At 33.8% G+C, this 20,594-nt stretch overlaps 2 protein-coding genes and 1 long non-coding RNA gene across 4 annotated transcripts; 2 read left to right on the top strand and 1 right to left on the bottom strand.

Moving 5' to 3' along the window:
* The first annotated feature begins 2,549 nt into the window (after positions 1–2,549).
* LOC131009057 (uncharacterized) lies at positions 2,550–3,355 on the top strand. Its single transcript, XR_009096381.1, has 2 exons — positions 2,550–3,129; positions 3,248–3,355. It is a non-coding gene; the product is annotated as an uncharacterized LOC131009057 (long non-coding RNA).
* A 4,390-nt stretch (positions 3,356–7,745) lies between these two features.
* On the top strand, positions 7,746–12,627 carry LOC131009018 (NAP1-related protein 1). 2 transcript variants are annotated; one of them, XM_057936203.1, is made up of 10 exons: positions 7,746–8,235; positions 9,498–9,620; positions 9,734–9,784; positions 10,000–10,071; positions 10,194–10,307; positions 10,391–10,455; positions 11,305–11,365; positions 11,470–11,529; positions 11,645–11,683; positions 12,293–12,627. In XM_057936203.1, exons 1-10 carry the CDS (start codon positions 8,104–8,106, stop codon positions 12,362–12,364), a joined length of 789 nt encoding a protein of 262 aa, XP_057792186.1. In that variant the 5' UTR covers positions 7,746–8,103; the 3' UTR covers positions 12,365–12,627. The 2 variants fall into 2 exon arrangements, with proteins under 2 accessions (XP_057792186.1, XP_057792187.1); XM_057936204.1 differs by having other exon boundaries at positions 7,847–8,235; positions 11,473–11,529.
* A 1,498-nt stretch (positions 12,628–14,125) lies between these two features.
* Positions 14,126–17,040, bottom strand: LOC131008916 (pentatricopeptide repeat-containing protein At4g14170). Its single transcript, XM_057936033.1, has one exon. The coding sequence runs from the start codon at positions 16,930–16,932 to the stop codon at positions 14,491–14,493; it is 2,442 nt and encodes an 813-aa protein (XP_057792016.1). The 5' UTR covers positions 16,933–17,040; the 3' UTR covers positions 14,126–14,490.
* Positions 17,041–20,594: the final 3,554 nt, after the last annotated feature.

Raw genomic sequence — 20,594 nt, 5'->3', positions numbered from 1 at the left:
TCGACAATATCATTCATAAATTACATATATACGCGTAATTACATGGTTAATTTGTTGTAGTGTTGGAGAAACGAAGAATCCAAATGGCATATATGCGTTGTGGATAAAGTTGGTTTGCATCATTGAATACCGCAACTGTACTGACAGGGAATGTGGGAACCATATATAATCCTGTTGGTATCAATTAGTTATAACTAGTTTGCTTCAAAGTATATTAAAAAGGAAAAATGTAGGAGCAATTTAATTATATGCCCATTATTTTAGGATCAGAGAAGAGGAACTATACTGATGTTATGTATCATTTATAATTTTATATATAAATCATGCCTTTTGTAAAATGTAAACAAGTAATGGTATGCATTAATTTTAGTGTTATTTACTATTCTTTGATGTCCACGCTAGCTAGCGTGCACACTTATGTAAATTTGTAATTTTCATCAAAATTCGTGTATTCTTTTTGCTCTAATCCCTAATATAATATTTACTTTTTATTTAAAGACATAAAACCTTGACAAAGATCCCTTGAATAGTGAATTTGTTGTAGGGACCTCAAACATAACTGTTATTGTTGTTGATGCTCTATATATATCCCTGATCAGTAGATAAGATTTTATTGTACATATATATATGTCGGACAATTATTCCAATAGTATTTATCTCATATTTGAATTTATCAATAGGGATATCTGTCATAACATTATTCATGATATAAGACCAGCATGTTAGGTGATGGTGATGATTTGTAATACGATAGCGTCTTATTTTTTTTAGCACAATTATTTAAAAAATATTATTTAAATTATTAGGTGTACAGTTAAAACGAAAATATAGACCCTAAAGATTCTCACTTTATCAAAGCCTAATTGTCTCTATAAAAAATAAACATGCATGACACTTGATGTGAGATGGAAGAAATATGCATATATTATTTTTGATTAAGATTTAAGCATATCGCTGTTTGTAGAAGTATTAACTCAAGGAAGAGGTCCCGGAATGAGAATGTTTCTTGAGGGACCAAATATAGGTGGAACATCAATTTCATAGTGGAACTATATATATATATACTTGTAGCTGTAGGTTTTGAACAAAACACACTAAAAATTTTAAAACTGAAAAATATAAAAATTAGGACCACGTCAGAATTCTATAACCAATGCCTTGGACTCTTGATAATGCGTCATAAATATTGTGGTTGTGTGCGTAAAAATAATACTCCATCCGTCCGTCTTATAAAATGTACATTTCTTGGGGGTATGTCATGAATTTTAAAAAATATTTATTAGATAATATGCTGAATGGAGAAAAATGTCCAATAATTTTTTAAAAAAGTGATGTGTGGTAAATATATAATTGTGGTTGTGATTTTTTTTAATTATTTTCATATTTTATTCTTATTTTAAAATTATTGAAAATTTCTTAAAATCGATCGCTAAATAATGATAATATTATTTTTTAATATTTAAAAATCGATCGTTACTTTATATGTATAGATGTAATGGGTAAAATTCGTATAAGCCTAACTATACGGCTCAACGAGCTAGCCCGGGAAAGCGGTCCATACCACACTCATAGCACAAGGTTCAAAGTAAGCTCATATGCGAGAGGCACGTGAATCCGCCAGGAAAAACCCTAAACGCAACAGTTACTTGGCGACTAAGTCAAACGAGATTCGCGGGAGATCATTTCCTAAGAAGTCGGAACCGTTAGGGTTTTAGCGAGCATTCCAGCAAACTCTAACCCTAATCGCCTCCCTGCAGGTCCGTGACTTATATATACTAACTTACTAACACAATGAGGATCACCCACAATCACTCGTATCCACCTTAGCACTCGCACACGATCTCTCACTCTAATTCTCTCTCGATCGCACTCCCCGCTCTTCCGTTCCGCCTCCATGCTTACAAGGGTTTCGATCGCCCGACTGACCCTGCTAGCCCGGACATCTGTCGCTCTTTGTTCCACATATCTCAATAGCTCTGGCTCCGACCATCGGGACACCCCGATCATCCGGAGAACACTCTTATTGTTGTCTCTTTTCTAGTGTTTATTATTTCATTATGTTACTTACGTCTGATTTTTATAACAATTCACTGACTTGAGCGTCGGAGTCCCTTCAATCGACACCCCCACCGGTGCTAATCGGAGGGCTCTAGCGTTGCTTGTGGTTTTAGGTTGCTAGTGCCCGTCGATCCAGACATGACTGACGTCACTTTCGTAATTGTCGGATTCACCCCCAACAATAGATATCCTCTCAACATATTCTAAGGTTATGCATGAATGATATTGTATATTGAAATAAAATTTAAATGAATTAATAGGTGCTAGTTATATCAATAATACACACGTTTTATACTGGTGACTACTCGAAAAAAACTTCAAGGTTTAATCGTGCTTGACTTAAAGCACTATTAAGATGAATGACCCACTGAGAAATGCGTCAAAATGTATGGGATTGAGTCCAAAATACATTAGAAGTACCGAAATACTTGTGGGGCAAAAAACTATATATATATATATATATATATATAGGGGAGGGATCCATGGAGAATCCCTTAAGTGTAGAGAATAAAGAATTAATCTACACCATTAAATCCCCTCAATCAGACGGTTTAAACAAAATCAATATCTAAATCTTAAATGTATTTATCAAAATCCGAATTACATTTTATTTCCAATTAAGGGTATTCAAGTAAATTGGCAATAGTTGAAAAATGGTATACCTAAAAAAACTCCTCATTCACCCACTTTCACTCCCCCATTGCCGACTCTTTCTCTCTCTCTCTAATCTATCATTCTATTTCTTCTTCGGTGGACGGCGAGAACTTGACGCCTGAGTCGTAGAAGAGGACCATGGCCACAGTCGGCGCGGAGGGAGGCGTCTTCGGCCTTGCAGGTGAAGGAGGTCGGGGTCTGCTCGCACATCTCAAAAAATCCGACGCAGCCATGGCGCAACGCCAGCTTGTTGGCGGCGTGGATCTGGTACAGTAATTAGTTGACTCAGTTTGTTCTTCAACGTTTTTTAGCCGCTATTCGAACTATTTTTTCGATTGGACAGAGCAGAAAGCCGACACCAAGATCTGCTACAGTAATTAGTTGATTCTATAGAAATCGTTCGTAGATTTGTGCATGGTTTGCCATTTTCTTAGTTTGAATTTCTCCTTCTATTTGTTTCTAATTTCGTTGGTTCTAGTATTTTTCTTTCAATGTTCAAGGATTTATCATTTTTCTGTAATTCATTTGTTTGCAGAGGATCTTCATTCTGCATTTTCTGTTATTGTGTATTCATATGGAATTTGCTCCTACCGAAGAGGGGATGAATTGTGTTATGTTAATATGAAGTATTGGATTTGTATAATATTTATTTTTTATTCAGAAAATTTGTATTTTTAATCGGCATCTTATAGTGACATGTTCACTATAATATACATAGCTATACTGTATTCATTGTATTAGTTAATTTATTCAGTTTCTTGTTTTACTTATTCAATTAATAACACAGTGGTATTTGATGCATTTTCAATATTATTCACTATAATTTTAGTGAATAATACAATTAGCTTATGTGTTATTCAGTATATATTGTAGTTTATTTGTTAAATTTATATATTTATTCAGTATAATATATAATTGTATTTGCAAAATTTATTATAAATCATTTTGCACCCAAAAAAAATATATATATTATTATCAAGATATTATTTCATTTTATAATATTAATCTTACTGAATGCATCTGTATTAACATATGATATTTATAAACTGAATAAACTTTTAATGTTTGAGAATAAAGTGAAAAATATACTAGTAAATATGTTACAAAATATGAAATACAAACTCGGTTGAATGGACATATAAATTTATGAGTATCATATAAATTATTCAGCAAACTTTATTCCTTATTCACATAAATATGATTTTTATTCGATAAATCTTGAACAAAATTCAGATACAATTATTAATGAAAAATGCTACTTTATTCAACAAAATAGTTTTCTTATTCACAATTTATGAGTATCATATAAATTATTCAGCAAACTATTATCCTTATTCAGATAAATATGATTTTTATTCGATAAATCTTGAACAAAATTCAGATACGGTTATTCATGAAAAATGCTACTTTATTCAACAAAATAGTTTCCTTATTCACAATTTATGAGTATCATATAAATTATTAAGCAAACTCTTATCCTTATTCAAATAAATATGATTTTTATTCGAAAATGATATATTCATGAATAATGTTACTTTATTCAACTAATATTTTTCTTATTCATAATTTATGAGTATTGAGTAACAGTTACGTTATTCATCAAATTAGTATCCATATTCACAAAAATATAATTCTTATTTTGGTACGTTTTAAACAATATTCAAATACAATCTTAGACTACATAAAAATTCCGAACATCTAAATAAAATCTTTGTTACTAATATAAAGTAAAATAATTAATATGAAACCTTTTGAATAAATATACAAAAATAGCGAAGTAAATCGTTTTTGTAATGAATGTCATTTGAAATAAATTATATTAGAATGAATAATATAATTGATATCTGATTGAGAATTGTAAAATTATTTTATGAAAAATATTTCGAACAAAGTGTACAAAAGTTACGATTATCTAAATTAAATTTTCGAACTTTACTTGTTGAAATGTTAAAATATTTCATAAAAAACATTTCGAACAAGTTTAAAAAAATTACGAACATGTAGAATAAAAAGTTTTAATTTTAATTAATTATTGAAAAAAATTATTATGTGATAAAATAAATCATAACATTAAACTACAAACAATTAAAAACAATGGTCTTACATACGCTCGAATTTATGATTAAAAAAAATAAAAAATTTGAACTAATAAAAAATTAAATAAGAAAATCATGAAAATGTATGTAACTACCACCAAAAATACTACAAATTTTGTCAACCTCATTAATATTAATTTGATAACTACCGTAAATAATAATATCTCCATGACTGAAACAAAATAATAAAAAAGATTCGGTCAAAAAATCATTAAGTCAAAGCGGTTACATTAAAAATCAAAATTACTTGATTAACCTTAAGATAAAAATCGCATCTAATCTTCAGCCTAATTATGGGCCGTTTGATTACTATAATCTAAAGGCTTATATTTATTCTTTATTCTTCCTACATTTAGCTTTCTTTTTTGATCCCTTCCCTATATATATATATATATATATATATATATATATATATATATATATAATTAACGATCGAAAATTCGATCATTAAAAATAAAATAAAATTATTAAAAATAAAAAATAGAAAAAAATACGACCAAAATCAATATTTATAACGACCTAATTTTCGGTTGTTATTCGGTCGTTAATGTTTGGAACGATCACACAAACAACGATCGATCAAAGCGGTTTAACAACCGCTTTTTCGATTTTAATGACCGAATTTTCGGTCGTTAAAGTCGCATTTTCTAGTAGTGTAATGTGTGGGGTTGTGTCTCAAAATAGACATGATATATTTTTATGGGACCGAGGAAATATAAGACAGGTCAATAAAAATATTTTACTTAAATTATCAGCAAAGTGCAACTCAATTAATAAAACGTTTTTCCTTCATGGTTCGAGTCAAAGTCCACAAGGGAAAAAATGAAGAACCATTCTTCTTCTTCTTTTTAAATAAAGAAAGAAAAATACTTAAATTGTCAGCTATTCTTTATTAGGTACATTATTTGAGATAACTAAGTGTGTAAGGTAAGGACGTTACTTGAATGAAATATCTTCTTTATATATATTAATAATAAATGTATCTATAAAATCTATGTGTATCTATAAAATTAATATATAATAGCTCAATGGAACATTGAACGCAAGACTATGTGTATCTATAAAATCTATCACTATGAGTCTATGACACTACATTATTGTAACAAAATGTACTGGTATATATTTCTTTCTTGACCCAAACTAATTTTGGCCCATTTATCATTTGCAATAAACGGGCAAGCCCAAACCTCCAATTCATTCATATTTAATACTCCTATTTAGATGAATTTTAAATTTTAATTATTCCAAGAGCAGAACTAAAAAGATGTATATAAAAAATAGTCTTAAGACTTAAGAGAACAAAGTAGGTTAACTATTCATTCATGATTCATATGAAGTTTGAGTCATGACTCTCTGGCCAAAACGTGCACAATCTATTAGTACAACTTATTGAGACAAACTTGAAACTTGAAACTTAAAAACATGGAGCATCCCAGCAATATCAATAATTTCCGATTCCGTAACCTTGTCATTAATTCTAGAATATTCTCCTATATCAAGAATATTTTCATCTATCATGAATATCCTTCAATTTGTAACTTCGATATATATATATATATATATATATATATATATATATATATGGTGAGGTTCAAATAAGAATCACTAAATAAAATAAGAATGGAGAACCATTTTTAACCATTCGATCATCAAGATTTACGATGGATGTATTATCTGGATTCGAATCCTGAAGAAAGCAATTTTTTTTAGTACATTAATTTTAACAGCGAATATATTAATTTTTACAGTGAATGTATTAGATTTGATGGTTCTCACGTTCTCATAAATAATGCAGTTCTCTCTAAAATCACATCATATATATATAACTTCTTTATAACTCTCTACGATATTTTTTTGGTTAAAGTTTGGTTTTTCACTTCTCACAAGCAAATTGGAGAAATCCGACTAAAACGTCGTATGCAAAGCATATTTTAGGAGATGAGATTCAGTGTCCCACAATTTTATGTGTATCATTATGTTCCATTCTTATATCTATTATTTTAAAAATATTTTTTATAAAAATAAAATTTATTTTAATACTATGAATTATACTTAAATTTTTATTTCAAAAAATTACTTTTTTTTAAAAGTATATACCATGACTTTGAATTTATCAATCAATTAGATAATAAAAGTGAAATTAAATGATGAAAAAATAATTATATACCCTAATTTGATGGAATAAACCGTAGTTAATAATTACAAAATTAAACTAAAGCATATAAAATTGAAATTTAAGAAAAAAAATATAAGAAAATAAGTAAAATTGAAAGTGGGACACGAAGGAGCTCCATGCGATGATGATTAATGCGATTGGGTTTTGTTTAGAGCATGATTACGCTGTTGTGCTTTACTCCGACTCTCTACTGGCTATACACATGCTTCATGATTCTCACCATGGCTCAGATTTTCTTTGTGACGATCTTTGGGAGGTGTTTAATCATGCCCGAACAACGGTGGTGCTCGAGTTCTATCACGCTCGACGTGATGCTAATAGAGTGACACATGCGCTGGCTCGTTTCGCTTTTTCCGTTTTTGATGTAATGATCTGGAAGTCAGAATTTCCTTCATGGCTTACAGATATTGCCATTTCGGACTTGTCTTAATAATAGCAACCTTTCGCTTCAAAAAAATTTTCCTTCAGAAAAAGAAAATGGGACACGAAGTGAGACATAAAATGTGGTACATTGAATCTCATTTAGTGCAACACCTTTCATGATCGTAACACTCCTAGCATATCTTCTAAGCACGTTCAACATATTAGAACTTTTTTTTATAGTCGTAATTATGTAAAGATATTATTCAAAAATCACGGTCAAACTTTTAGATTACCTAAAAAATTAATAAGGAATTTACCAAAAATAATTCCTGTATTCAGCAAATATAATCATATTTATGAAACATTAATATTTAGACACTGCGTTGTCATTATGTAACCTAGAACTTTAAATAAAATTTAAGAGATTAGATAAGAAATTAAGGGCATAGATGGCAATCCAAACAAAATGGTAACATTAGATAGGGTTTACACAGTATATTGATGATGAGATTCTTTTGGATTATTGCAATTTGCCTTTTATTCTTTTCCATTTCCACTTTCTAATTTTTCTATGCATGATATTTTGCGAACTCGGGAACCCTAACCCTTATTATAATTTCCCATCTTCTCTGTTTTATTTCTCTCTCTCTCTCACTCTTTGGGTTTATTTAGGGTTTAAGGACAGCGTTCAAAAATCAGTCGAAACCCAAACAGGAATTTCCTTTTTCCTGTAAATTTCTAGGGTTGCGGAGAGAAATGGGAGCGGACAAAGGGAAGAAGCAGAAAGTGGGAGGAGCGGACGAAGAGAACAATGGCACCGAGCAGATTGACGGGGAGCTCGTCGTCTCAATTGAAAAGCTTCAGGAAATTCAAGACGAGCTTGAAAAGGTGAGTCCAATTTCTTATGTTGTTTTTGTTAGAAATTGAGGGAATTTTCGAGCGCAATTCTCATAAATTTCTTTTTGTGAAGCTGCGTCCCTTTTTTCTTCTCTCTCTGTGCTTGTTTTATGATTTTATTATCTGTTGAATCAGTGATGATGGAATGGGCATGCTTTAATGGTTGTGTTATTGTTCGGAAAAAGAGGGGAACATAATAACACAATTTGAAGTGTTTAAGGTTGAGTAGGAGTTGAGTCATCGGTCACTTTGGAATATGGAATAAATCAAAGAGAATTGTGGCTTTGTTGTATCTATATGCTGTTTATACATGTCATCCCTTTATGTTGGCTAATTGCCCACTTTTAAGGCATAGTTATTAAAGGTGCAAGGTGCATTAAGGGCTTCGGAGCCTGGAGCAAGGTGCAGGGCATAGCACATACCTTTCCAAAGTGAGGTTAAAAAGAAATTATATATTTTGAATTAACTAGGCTAGTAGCATAAGCAATTAAACACACATAAGATCGTATTCTAACGCCAATGTTCCAGCTCTTCTTGCGCCTTCGGCATTAGGCTTCAGCAAGGCAAAACTTCTATTTCCATTCATCTTTTGTAATGCCAAGCTGAATATCAAATGTAGAAGTTGGAAGAGAGACTTCAAACTATGTCCTTCTTTTGGTTTCCTGTGAGAAAATTGACCGTTTCACGAACTTGTGGAGTTGTAAGTGAAGGGTTACCGTTTCAGTTTTTTTTTTTTTAGAATGTCACTTATTGAATGGTTGAGAGGCCAAGTATCTAGAGCTGAAGTTAGAATATATGGAGTCGAGCGATGCTCAATTTTATGACCATTATGGTTGAGAATAGAGTTCAATGTTAAAGTTGTAGGATCTAGTCTTTATTTGTGATAATCATGATATGATATTTGGTTTAAAGGGGATTCCTTGTGTTTGACAATACTTTTGAGTTGTACTTTTGAACCCTTGATCTAGAATATAGACTTTTCTTGTGTATGCTGGCTTATACTCATTCTTGTCAGCAACTGGAAAGCTAGCTTTATCATATGAAGATGATAATGTTTGCACCTTTATCATATTTATTTCTCTGTGCTACATGACATGATTTTCTTGGGATTTTTGAACTTGTTCTTTCAATTTATTTCTTCATAGACATTATATCCATAATCATTCACTTGGACTTGTTGATCTGCTGGATGGAGATACAGCCCAAAGTGGATACCATAGTAACATGTTTTTCTGTTTTCCATATGCTTTCAGATCAATGAAGAAGCAAGTGAAAAGGTCCTGGAAGTGGAACAGAAGTACAATGAGATACGGAAACCTGTCTATGATAAGCGAAATGACATCATTAAATCCATTCCTGATTTCTGGTTGACTGCTGTGAGTGGTTTATCTTATTTACTAGGTTAAGAAAGTATGGCTTTAAGCTAGCAAATCCTTCGGCTGCTTAAATTTTGTTCTTTTCCTACTTAACATTCTCTTTGCTCTTGCAGTTTATGAGTCACCCTGCACTCAGTGAACTTTTGACTGATGAGGACCAAAAGGTTTTCATATTTTTTCTTTCATTTATTAAGAATAGACTACAAACACAAATTTATCTTACGTATCTCATGAATATGCTATATTACTTATGGGTTTTAACAATAATTACTAATAAGGGTATTTTGAACATTGACTTTTACTTATTTTAAAAACTTGGATCTTTTTATTGCTTTGCTTTTATGTGATCAATTTAAGTTATTCCTTTTTCTTGTGCCAGATATTCAAGTTTTTGAGTAACCTTGAAGTTGAGGATTGCAAAGATGTGAAATCTGGTTACTCCATTACATTTGTGAGTTTTCATCTTTTTGCCAGTTCTGGATGTGTATGATGTTGAAAAGTATGATTTATGTCTAGTCCATTTATAAAGTTTGAACTCGTTGGACAATCTCTTGTTTTTTATTTTTATGTCAGCACTTCAAGCCCAATCCCTACTTTGAAGATACTAAGCTCACAAAGACCTTTACGTTCCTTGAGGAAGGAACAACTAAAATCACAGCGACATCAATAAAATGGAAAGAAGGCATGGTAAGCTTCCATTTATAGTTTGAATAATATGCCCCTCTACTTTTAATGGAGATTGAGTCTATGTTCATCTCTGGCATTTGAAGGGCATTCCTAATGGTGTTGCTGCTGAAGAGAAGAAAGGAAACAAGCGACCTCATGCTGAGGAGAGGTTGATACCTTCCATTCTCCACTTCTGTTAATCATTTTTATCTCCAATTCTTATGGGAGCTGGTAGAAATTGTCATATGCTAATTCTAAAGTCTTTATTCACTTCATGTGATTCCTATATACCTTAATATAAGTGGGATATTTGAAATAGATAATGGTAAGACTTCTTAGTCTCACTATGTGAAAGTTATATTACCATCTTCTTGTAACTTCATATGGACACTATTGCCTTTTTTATAAGCTGGAAAAGCATAAGCCTGTAGAGCAACCACTGTTCTTGGTATCTCCCATCAACCTGGTATTCACTTGTAAGATTAAAAGGAAACCCTCATTTTTTTAACAATCAATTCTCTCTTGTTCTTAGTTCTTTTCCCCCTTCCATTGGTGATCCATTAGTTAAGGGACTGCTATGCTGACTTTGGGTTGGTGGAAAGCGTTGCAAGCAGTGGGTTGGAAAAGGAGGGTTCTAGGCTTTGGCTGGTGGAGGGGCATCAGTGTGGGGACTGCTGCAAGTTAATTTAGAGAAAAAATTTGGAAAAGGGGAAGGTCAACAGAGCAAATAATTGGAGCGTAAGGGACATGATAGAGAAGAAAGAAGGATGAGATGGGAAAATGTGAAAGGAGGCAAAAGAAAAAAATATATCAGCATTAGTTCTGTTGGGGAGAGTGAAAATTGTGTGATAGTATTGCACAAGCATCCCCAATTTTTCAGTGTTAACAATTATTTCTTACTTTAAATACACTGAAAAATACAGTTTCTTTTTGAAAATTGTGTGATAGCACCACATGATTATCCCCAATTTTTAACTGCGACAATTATTTCTTACATTAAATACACTGTGAAATGCAGCTTCTTTTCCTGGTTCAATGACAGCCAGCATAGTGGTGATTTGGAAGATATTCAAGATGAGGTAAACTGCTCAAGCATATTATTGAATGAGCGTAGGCTTTATTTACATATTGTTTTTTAGTCAAAGAATATATTTTTATGTATTTTGTGCCTTGCCTTCTATAGCAGGTTGCCGAAATTATCAAGGATGATTTATGGCCAAATCCCCTTACATACTTTAACAACGTAAGCATTGCTCCGTGACTTCCTTCTCTTTACTTTTTACAAATTAATCCAACTTTTAAATTGCTTTTATGGTCCACTTTCTAACTCTTCACTATCTTTAATGATCTTGCTTTAGGAGGCTGATGAGGAGGAATTTGAAATGGATGATGACGAGGTAAGAAAATACCCTATATAACTTGCCACTTCCAGAGGTTTTGTTGAATTATTGCTTAGTTTTTGCAACTGTTGACTTTATTAGGATTTCCTTGTTTTAGGCCTTTATTTGTTTGTTTGTTAACTGTATCAAATGCATGTAGTGGTTTCTACTACCATCACTAGCACTAATAAAATATTTTGGATATTTACTTGTGTGAATTCTGGAGTGGCCATATGTGGTATTATTCTGGTGTTAATAGAATGTATAGCTCCTTGCCAACAATTTAGTGAGTCGAGATCTTGTGATTTGCAAAGTCTAGAATTTAATTGCTAAGACTTTTTTTTAGTTTAGCCATTATAATCTTCTATAACATTATAATTGGTTAGTTGATCCGAAGGCCAGAATGTTACTGATTTTATAAAAAGCTCCAACCAAAATTATAGGGGATTGATATTTTCTGTGGCTTCAATTTATTTTATGTGGCTTCAATTTCTGATCATGCTTGGGCTTCTGCATTCCTTCTCAAATTAGATTTTTACTATTTATGAAAATTATTTAAGCATTTCATGCACTGTGGAAAAATAGTTAGTTAATTGTTCTGGTTGATTCATTGTGACGTGTGTGCAGGACAAGGACAGTGATGGCTCTGAAGATGATGACGAGCAAGACGATGAAGATGATGACGAAGTTGAAGATTAAACGAGAAAAAGGGTATTAAGCATCTGCAGAAAGTTCAGCTTCCTGGCTTCCTCTGTAAACAGGTTTATAGGTTTTCTACAAGAGAGGAATTGAACCTAATCATCTCTGCTTAAATTCGCGTGTCGTACTTGAAACTTCTAATTTTGTTTCATTGTTTCTGATGCTGCCATCGAAAAATATAGCTAACTCGTGTAAAACCCGGTCTCTCTGCGGTGCGTTAATCCTCTTATCTATCGATAAAACGAACCATATTTTTTTCCCAAGATGTGGTAATTTTATTATTATAAATTGTATTATTGGTCGAATGTAACAGAGGTTAGATCACTTTTATCGATATATATGGGGTCAAATATTTCACAATCGCTACACCACAATAAGTTTTTTTAATAATAGGGTTATTTATATGTAAATACATGAACTTTTAGTATTTTATAAATTCTTTCATGAATTTTATTTTTTGAATATAAATACAGGAATTTTGTGCTTGTTTAATTTTTTTTCTATGAAGCTTATTTTTTCCAAAATTAATGATGATGTGTCCACTAGGGCTGCCGCCGTGGAATGACCGGTCAACGGTCATTATTATCTTTTGAGTCATTTGCGTATAGGTACATAAACTTTCAGTGTTTTTTATTTTTTCATGAAATTTATTTCCCTCTATTTTTTACTCAATGATAGTAGAATTTTTGGACACACTAGTATTAAAGTTTTTTAAATTCTCAACCCAATAAAAAAAAATTAACATTAACCATAACTAATTCTAAAAAAAAAAAGTGCACTCTTTGAGAAATATGTTATGATAGAATTTTTGGATCTAAATATTAGTGTTAAAGCTTTTCAATTTCTCGACATAAAAAAATTAATTATAACATTTTAATCATAATCAATATTGCAACACAAACTAATTAAGAAATATGAGTAAATTGAATTTTGTGGGAAAAAATGAAGTTCGTGAAAAAAAATCAGAAGAGTATTAACTATTAAGTTCATGGAAAAAATCAGAAGAGTATTAAGTTCGTGAGAAAAACTAGAAAATGCAGAAAGTTTGTCTATTTACACGCAAATAATTTAAGTTAAAAATTGACATGTGTATGTCACATAGACAATAATGTGCCACGTAGAATCGAAGTCGGTGATAATTTTATTGGAGTTGCTCACCGTGGGAAAAATAAGATGAACACAAAGTTTGTGCATCTATTATTTATATTCAAAAAAAATTTATGAGAAAACTGAAAATGCTGAAAGTTTGACGCGCAAATAACTCTTGATAATATGCCTGGGTTATATATAATATTATACTCTCCCGTCCCACGAATATTAACACGTTTTTCTTTTTGGGCCGTCCCACGAATCTTGACACGTTTCCATTTTGGGTAATAATTATTACTTTCTCTCTCCTACTTTATCTCTTTTATATTTTATTAACTATACACTTAAAACACTAATCTACAACTCCTTTCATGCCGAATTCAAACGTGTCAAGATTCGTGGGACGAAGGAAGTATATGATTTATTTGGTCTAGAAACTATGGGCTTTTTTGGCCCCAAGCCCGGTTAGTCTAGGAGGCCATTTGAAATTAGGTGCTCTCAGCTCTGGCTGGACCAGTTTTAGTTAGCTGTATCTATGAGCTTGGGCTTCAAAAACTCATCATCTTCAAGTGTCTTCCATAAGCTTGACTGCTTGAGAGAGATGGAGTTCAGAAAGAGAAGGGCGTGGTGAGCAAGAACAGCTATGTGTATCGTTGATCTAGTAGTAATATGATTAATGTCTGAAATCAAATGTCTCAAGTTCGAATTTCCCTCATCTATCTCCTCAATATACAAAATTATCCATCCAAAATTGATTTCAAATCAATTGCTAATTTGAAACTCTGCCTTTTTTGGGCTACTCTAAGAAGCTTATAAGCTATTGAATAGTGTTCTGTCATTTCTGCTCAATTTTCTCATTTGAATTGGAATTCTCTTTATAATTTACAATCCTCGTTAACTTATAAGCTCTTAAAACATGTATGACCTTTTCAAGACAAGCTTAGCCAAACACCCTCCCCATCGGTAAAAGTTGAGTGAGGGCAAGGCACTCATAAAAACTGCCAGAGTAAAAGTCTTAAATCTTCATTTAGAGAATGCTATGCAAAACCTTGCACTCCACAAAATGGATCAAATCTTTCTCCAGCAACAAAACTGTGAACCTTGTCTTCACTCTCAACCCAACTGCAGCCAGGGTTCTTCTTCACTCTCCTCAAACTCATCACTCTCCTAACCCTATCTGCCTCGTCCCACCTCCCTGCCTCCGCGTGCATATTCGACAGCACCACATAGTACCCGGGGTTATCGGGCTGCAGCTCAAGAAGACGCTCAGCGGCCCAGCACCCCACTTCCACGTTCCCATAAATCCGACTAGCCCCGAGCAACGCCCCCCACGTGTTCGCCCCTGGCTCAACCGGCATGCTCCTGACGAGCTCCACCGCCTCATCCATAAGGCCATTACGCCCTAGAAGATCCACCATGCAAGAGTAATGCATCTCAGAGGGGGTCACACCTCGAGCCAACATATCATTGAAAATCTCCTTCCCCTTCCCGACTAGGCCGCCATGACTACAGGCCGACAGCACTGCTATGTAAGAGACTGAGTCATGTCGAATCCCATCCTCCTTCATAGCTTCAAAGAGTGAAATTGCAGCATCAAACTCCCCGAGCATCCCGAACCCTAAAATCACGGTATTCCACGATGCAGTATCTCTGACCGGTATCCGGTCAAAAACCTTCAAGGCCATGTCAAGCCGCCCACACTTCGTGTACAAGTCCACGAGCGAGTTAGCAACGAAGAGATGCTCGTGGAACATCTTCATGATCGCCAACGCGTGGATCTGCCTCCCTTCCTCCAACGCTGACATGTTCGCGCAGGCAGACAAAACCCCGGTGTAGGAAACAGTGTCGTGATCCATCCCCAACATATCCATTTCTCTAAACAAACTTATAGATCTCGAGCTCTGGCTCGTCTGAGAATAGCCAGCAATGAGAATGTTGTATGACACCTCATCTCTGGGTGATGAGCTGAACATAGCCTGAGCAAGATCAAGACGGCCACACTTGGCATACATATCCGTCAAAGCATTCGAAACAAACAGCTCAAACACTTGCCCGAAACGGACACATCTAGCGTGCAATTCTCTACCATGACGAAGAGAGCCCACTCTGCCACATGCAGGGAGCACATTGGTGAGAGTTATAGCATTAGGAACTTCACCATGAGCTTGCATCTCTCTAACTAGCTCTATAGCATCCGATGCAAGCCCGTTTTGAGTCAAGTTTCCAATCATCGTGTTCCACGACACTATGTTCCTCGTATCCATCGTGTAGAACACATCAGAAGCCTCACTCATACGTCTCCATTTCCCATACATGTCAATCAACGCATTGGCAACGAAGACATCGGAATCCATATTCGTTTTCATAGTGAATCCATGAAGCTGTGTGCCCTCTTCAAGTAGATTAAGCTCGGATATCAATGGCAACATGGTAGCAATAGTCACAGTATTCAATCTCACACCCTCAATAATCATCGCCCTAGACCAATCCAACGCCTCCCTACGAAAACCACTATACGAAAAACCACCAATAATCGAATTCCAAGAAACCTCATTTCTCTCATCCATCTGAATAAAAACACTCTCAGAAGCTTGCAAATCCCCACATTTACCGTAGGCATCAACCAATGCGTTACCAACCTTCGTTTCACCAACCAAACTCGCCTTAATCGCGTAACAATGGATCAAACTAACCAACCTATTATTCTCCAACACAGCACATGCCGGCAAAACACTCACAATAGTAATCACATTAGGCAAGAAATCGGACTTCAAAAACATATCCCTTAACAAACTAACGGATTTTAAAAAACAGTTATTATCCGAACAAACACGAATAACTGTATTCCACGAGATTAAATCTCTCACAGGCATTTCATCAAACACCTTATCGGCACACCGAAAATCACCATAACTACCGTAGAATAAAATCAGAGTGTTACTCACAAACACATCTCCATCGAGTCCGGCCTTGATCAGCCTCCCGTGCACCTCCAGACCTTTCGACACGTGCTGGGAATCGGCGCAGAGCTTGAGCGCGAAGGGGAAGGTGTAATCATCGGGCGTGAAAGGAGTCGCCGTCAATAAATCGTTGTAAATGGAGAACCCTAAATCGACGGCGGGGGCTGAGAGAATCGTGCAGGCGCGGATGAGGGTGTTGTGGAGGAAAGGGGAGCTGGAGAAGGAGAGTGTGTGGGCGAAGAGGGAGCGAAGGGTGGAGAGGTGGGTGCCGTGGGTGGCGTAGGAGAGGATGAGGGCGGCGGCGATGGAGACGCTGGAGGGGAGGAGGCCGTGGACGACGGCGAGGGCGTGGACTCGCTGGGTGGCGGGGAGAGATTGAGCGGCGGCGCAGAGGGGCAGGATGTCGGGGGTGTGAGGAGGGGGAGGCGCGGCGGCGGTGGAGAGGAGAGAGAGGCGGCGTAGGTGGATTTGGATACGGGTGGAAGAAGTTATACGGAGAAAATGAGCATGCTGGAACATAGCATCTTCTTCTTCTTCACTCTTCGCTGTTGTAGCAGTTTACGTAATATTTCAACCTATTTCTTCTCCTTCTTCTGCATCGTTTTTCTTTTTTTGGATTCTAACAATTTGGTTGTACAAATTTTTTGCATATTAGTATATCTACATATATAAAGTTTGAACGATTTTAAATTTTACAGTTTTTTTGTTTTGTTTTTAGATCTATATAGACAAACTTTTGATTGATTTGTATACAATTTCAACGAGATTAAAGTTTTCTCAAGTCGAATCATAGGTACAAAATTTAAATTGAGGTACCAATTAAAATGGAGGGATATTGATATGTAAATACACAAATTATTAATTAATTCATAAATTGTATATATATAGTTTTTAATTTTGCTACGATACTATAAACTTTCAATTTATCATGATTTTTCAACTATGAAACATTTCGGCTACTTTTTAAATATGACATGAAAATTTTAATTGATGTGACAATTGTTGGTGACATTCCCAAAATTTTAATTAAAGATCAGCTAATTAATTTTGTAAATATTACTAACATTTTATTTTTATTGAGGAGTAACAGTTAAATGTTTATAAAGTAGGCCAGAGTCCAAATTGAGCTTTATGCTTATGATACGAGTGCTCGCTATATTCCTTCTTAATTTGGGCCACCTTAACTCTTTCATTGGGCCGGCCACATTGTTATTTTGTGCCCCAGATTTCGTAATGTAATACTAGTAGCTTGAATATTGTTTTGGAAGATATGTTCCTATAATTAAACAATCCCTTTAATTATATCGACGGTTATGAATTTATGATAGATGCAACTTCACAAAACATGGCCTTAAAATCAAATAAAAAATAATTCACATACCATATTTGTTCTCAGTTCTCGCAATAATTATCTATTCTCATTTAACCCATTCTCTAATATTATACTTTATTTTCATAGAATAAATAAATTAATATATTAATGAAATTTATCTTTCAACATTCAGTATTTTTTTTCTCAAATTTTAATAGTTATTATTATTATTATTATTATACCACAAATTTGGTAAGAATATTGAAAATGTATTCAATGATCTACCGGCCTGAAAATCTATAAAACCAAAAAGCTTAGAGCATCTCCAGCCCTTGGCGCTTAGAGGTGGTGCTAATCGGTGGTTCTCACCTTAACACCACCCCTATACAATGCATTGGCATTATAAGTGGCGCTAAAATCTCCATTTTCAATTAATCTTATTTTTACTCTTCTATTTGAAAATTCAATATTACATTAAAGTTAAAAATTCTACATTATATTAATTAAAATATAATTAAATATTTAAAATATAACATAATAATTAAAAGAAAAAAAACAAAAAAAAAATGGGCAAATATTACATAAAATATTACAATAATTAAAAGTAAGATAAAAAAAACTTTAAAAGGAATTAAAGAAGTTTAAAATTTAAATATCAAAATTAAAGAAAAATATATTTAAAAAAAACAACTCTATCCCCCCAAACCCCAGATAGGATCCTCGGTCTCAGAATGTAGTGTGTACCACCGTGTATCACTCTTAATTTTTTTTATTTTATAATTATTTTTTATAAAAATAAAAATTATTATTATATTATGAAGTCTAATTAATATTTATCACTAAAAATTAAAATTTAAAAAATTATATATCCTGACTTTGAATTAATGAGCCCAAATAATTTATTCTTAATTCAAATAAATAAAAAAATTAATTATAAATCATAATTGGATGAGTGAACCTTTGTTAATTATTTTTATATTATATTAAAGCATAATAAATTAAAATTGAATAACAAATAATTAAAAATTATAAAGAAATTAAGAATGGTACACTACATTTGGGACAGAGGATCCCATTTGAACAAACCCGCCGCCCACCATCTGATTTCCAAATGGGGTCCTCTGTCCAAAATATAGTGTGTACCATCGTGTACCACTCTTAAATTCTTTATAATTTTTAATTATTTGTTATTCAATTTTAATTTATTATGCTTTAATATAATATAAAAATAATTAACAAGGGTTCACTCACCCAATTAGGGTTTATAATTATTTTTTTAAATTCCAAGTTTTAGTGATAAATATTAATTAGACTTCATAATATATTAATAATTTTTATTTTTATAAAAAATAATTATAAAATAAAGAAATTAAGAGTGGTACACGGTGGTACACACTACATTCTGGGACAGAGGATTCGATCTAATTTCTTTTTCTTCTCTCCTCCTTCTATCTTCTTCCCCACCATTCACTACCAACGGTTCTCTTCCAGATTTATTTTTTGTTATTTTTTTTATGGGCACGTGCTTCTCACGCAGAAGCCCATTTTTCCTTCGTGCCTCGGCACCAAGCTTCGTTCCTCCCTCGAGCCATCCAGCTGCGCCAGCCAGCCCGCCACCCTCCTCTTCACGCCAGCTCGATCCGGCACCAAGGATCTGGGCTTGGAGGAATTTTTATGGTCGAACCCGAAGCAAAAAACGGAGCACTCATCACATGCACATTCATTGGGAGCGGGCCGGGTCGGATCGGATAAAATTGGGCAGACCGCACCGACTTAAAATCGGGTGTGTTTGGACAGTTAGAAGTGGGGCGGGTTGTAATAATTGTGGAGTTCCAAAACGCAGGGATTGATGGGTAAAGTGGGGAATTAATTGGGGTGCGTGCTACTGTTTCTGGAGCTAACTAAAGTTACCTCATTTGATTTGACTCCAAATTATTGTTTCATTCTGCTCATAATAAATACTTCATCCCTCCCTAAAAATTGTAACTCTAGAATATAAGAGCATCCACAATGGTGGTGTCTTAGAGGGGTGTCTTAGGAGTGGGTCCCACCTAAGACACACCCCTCTCCAATGCATTGTGTCTTAGGTGGGTGCTTAAATCCTCATTTCCATAAAATTCATATTTCTACACTTTTATTTTTAAATTTCTAATTTCATTAAAAATAAAATTAAACATTACAATAATTTAAAGACATAATTTAAATACAATAAAAAAATAAAAATTATGATTAAAAAATTAGATTTTTAAAATTTTTAAAAATCAAAAATCAAAATAAAAAATCGGCTCAAACTCAAAAAACAAAAATAAAAAAATTCTACCTACTGCAACTGCTTCCCACCGCCACTTTCTCTTCTTCTTCTTCTTCCCTTCTGCAACGGTCTCCCACCGCCTCTCTTTTTCTTCTTCTTCTTATTCCCTTCTGCAATTGTCTCTCTTGTTTTCATTTTTTTTTTAAATTTCAGAGCGTGGTATACACGCTCCGCACAAAATTGGCCTTCGCCTCGTGTCTTCGCTTCGCCGCTGCTTCGAACCACGCCGCATCTCCAGCGCGGCCACCACCCTGGCGACCCGGATCGACGCCTCCTTCGACACACCCGCTGGAGATGCTCTAAGGAAATGGCACGAATTTAAAAAAAATAGATAATAATTTTATTTAAGTAGAAATTGAGTATCACACTTTTTCATAAATAGTGAAAGAGAAAGTTTATAAAATTATTTTCAAATAAAAAAAATCATAATACGTACCAATATAATAATAACGAAGAAAATACTGAGTGAGCAGTGAGTGTGTGTGGAGGCAACAGTTGTATAGTTGACATGGATGGCGTCAGCTCTTTCTCTTCCACTAAATGCCCAAAGATTCCAAC

The sequence above is a fragment of the Salvia miltiorrhiza genome, chromosome 2 (assembly GCF_028751815.1).
Source record: "Salvia miltiorrhiza cultivar Shanhuang (shh) chromosome 2, IMPLAD_Smil_shh, whole genome shotgun sequence".
NCBI classification, from domain to species: domain Eukaryota; kingdom Viridiplantae; phylum Streptophyta; class Magnoliopsida; order Lamiales; family Lamiaceae; genus Salvia; species Salvia miltiorrhiza.
Note: the sequence above shows the minus strand (reverse complement) of the source record. Positions and strands in the feature narration are given on the sequence as shown.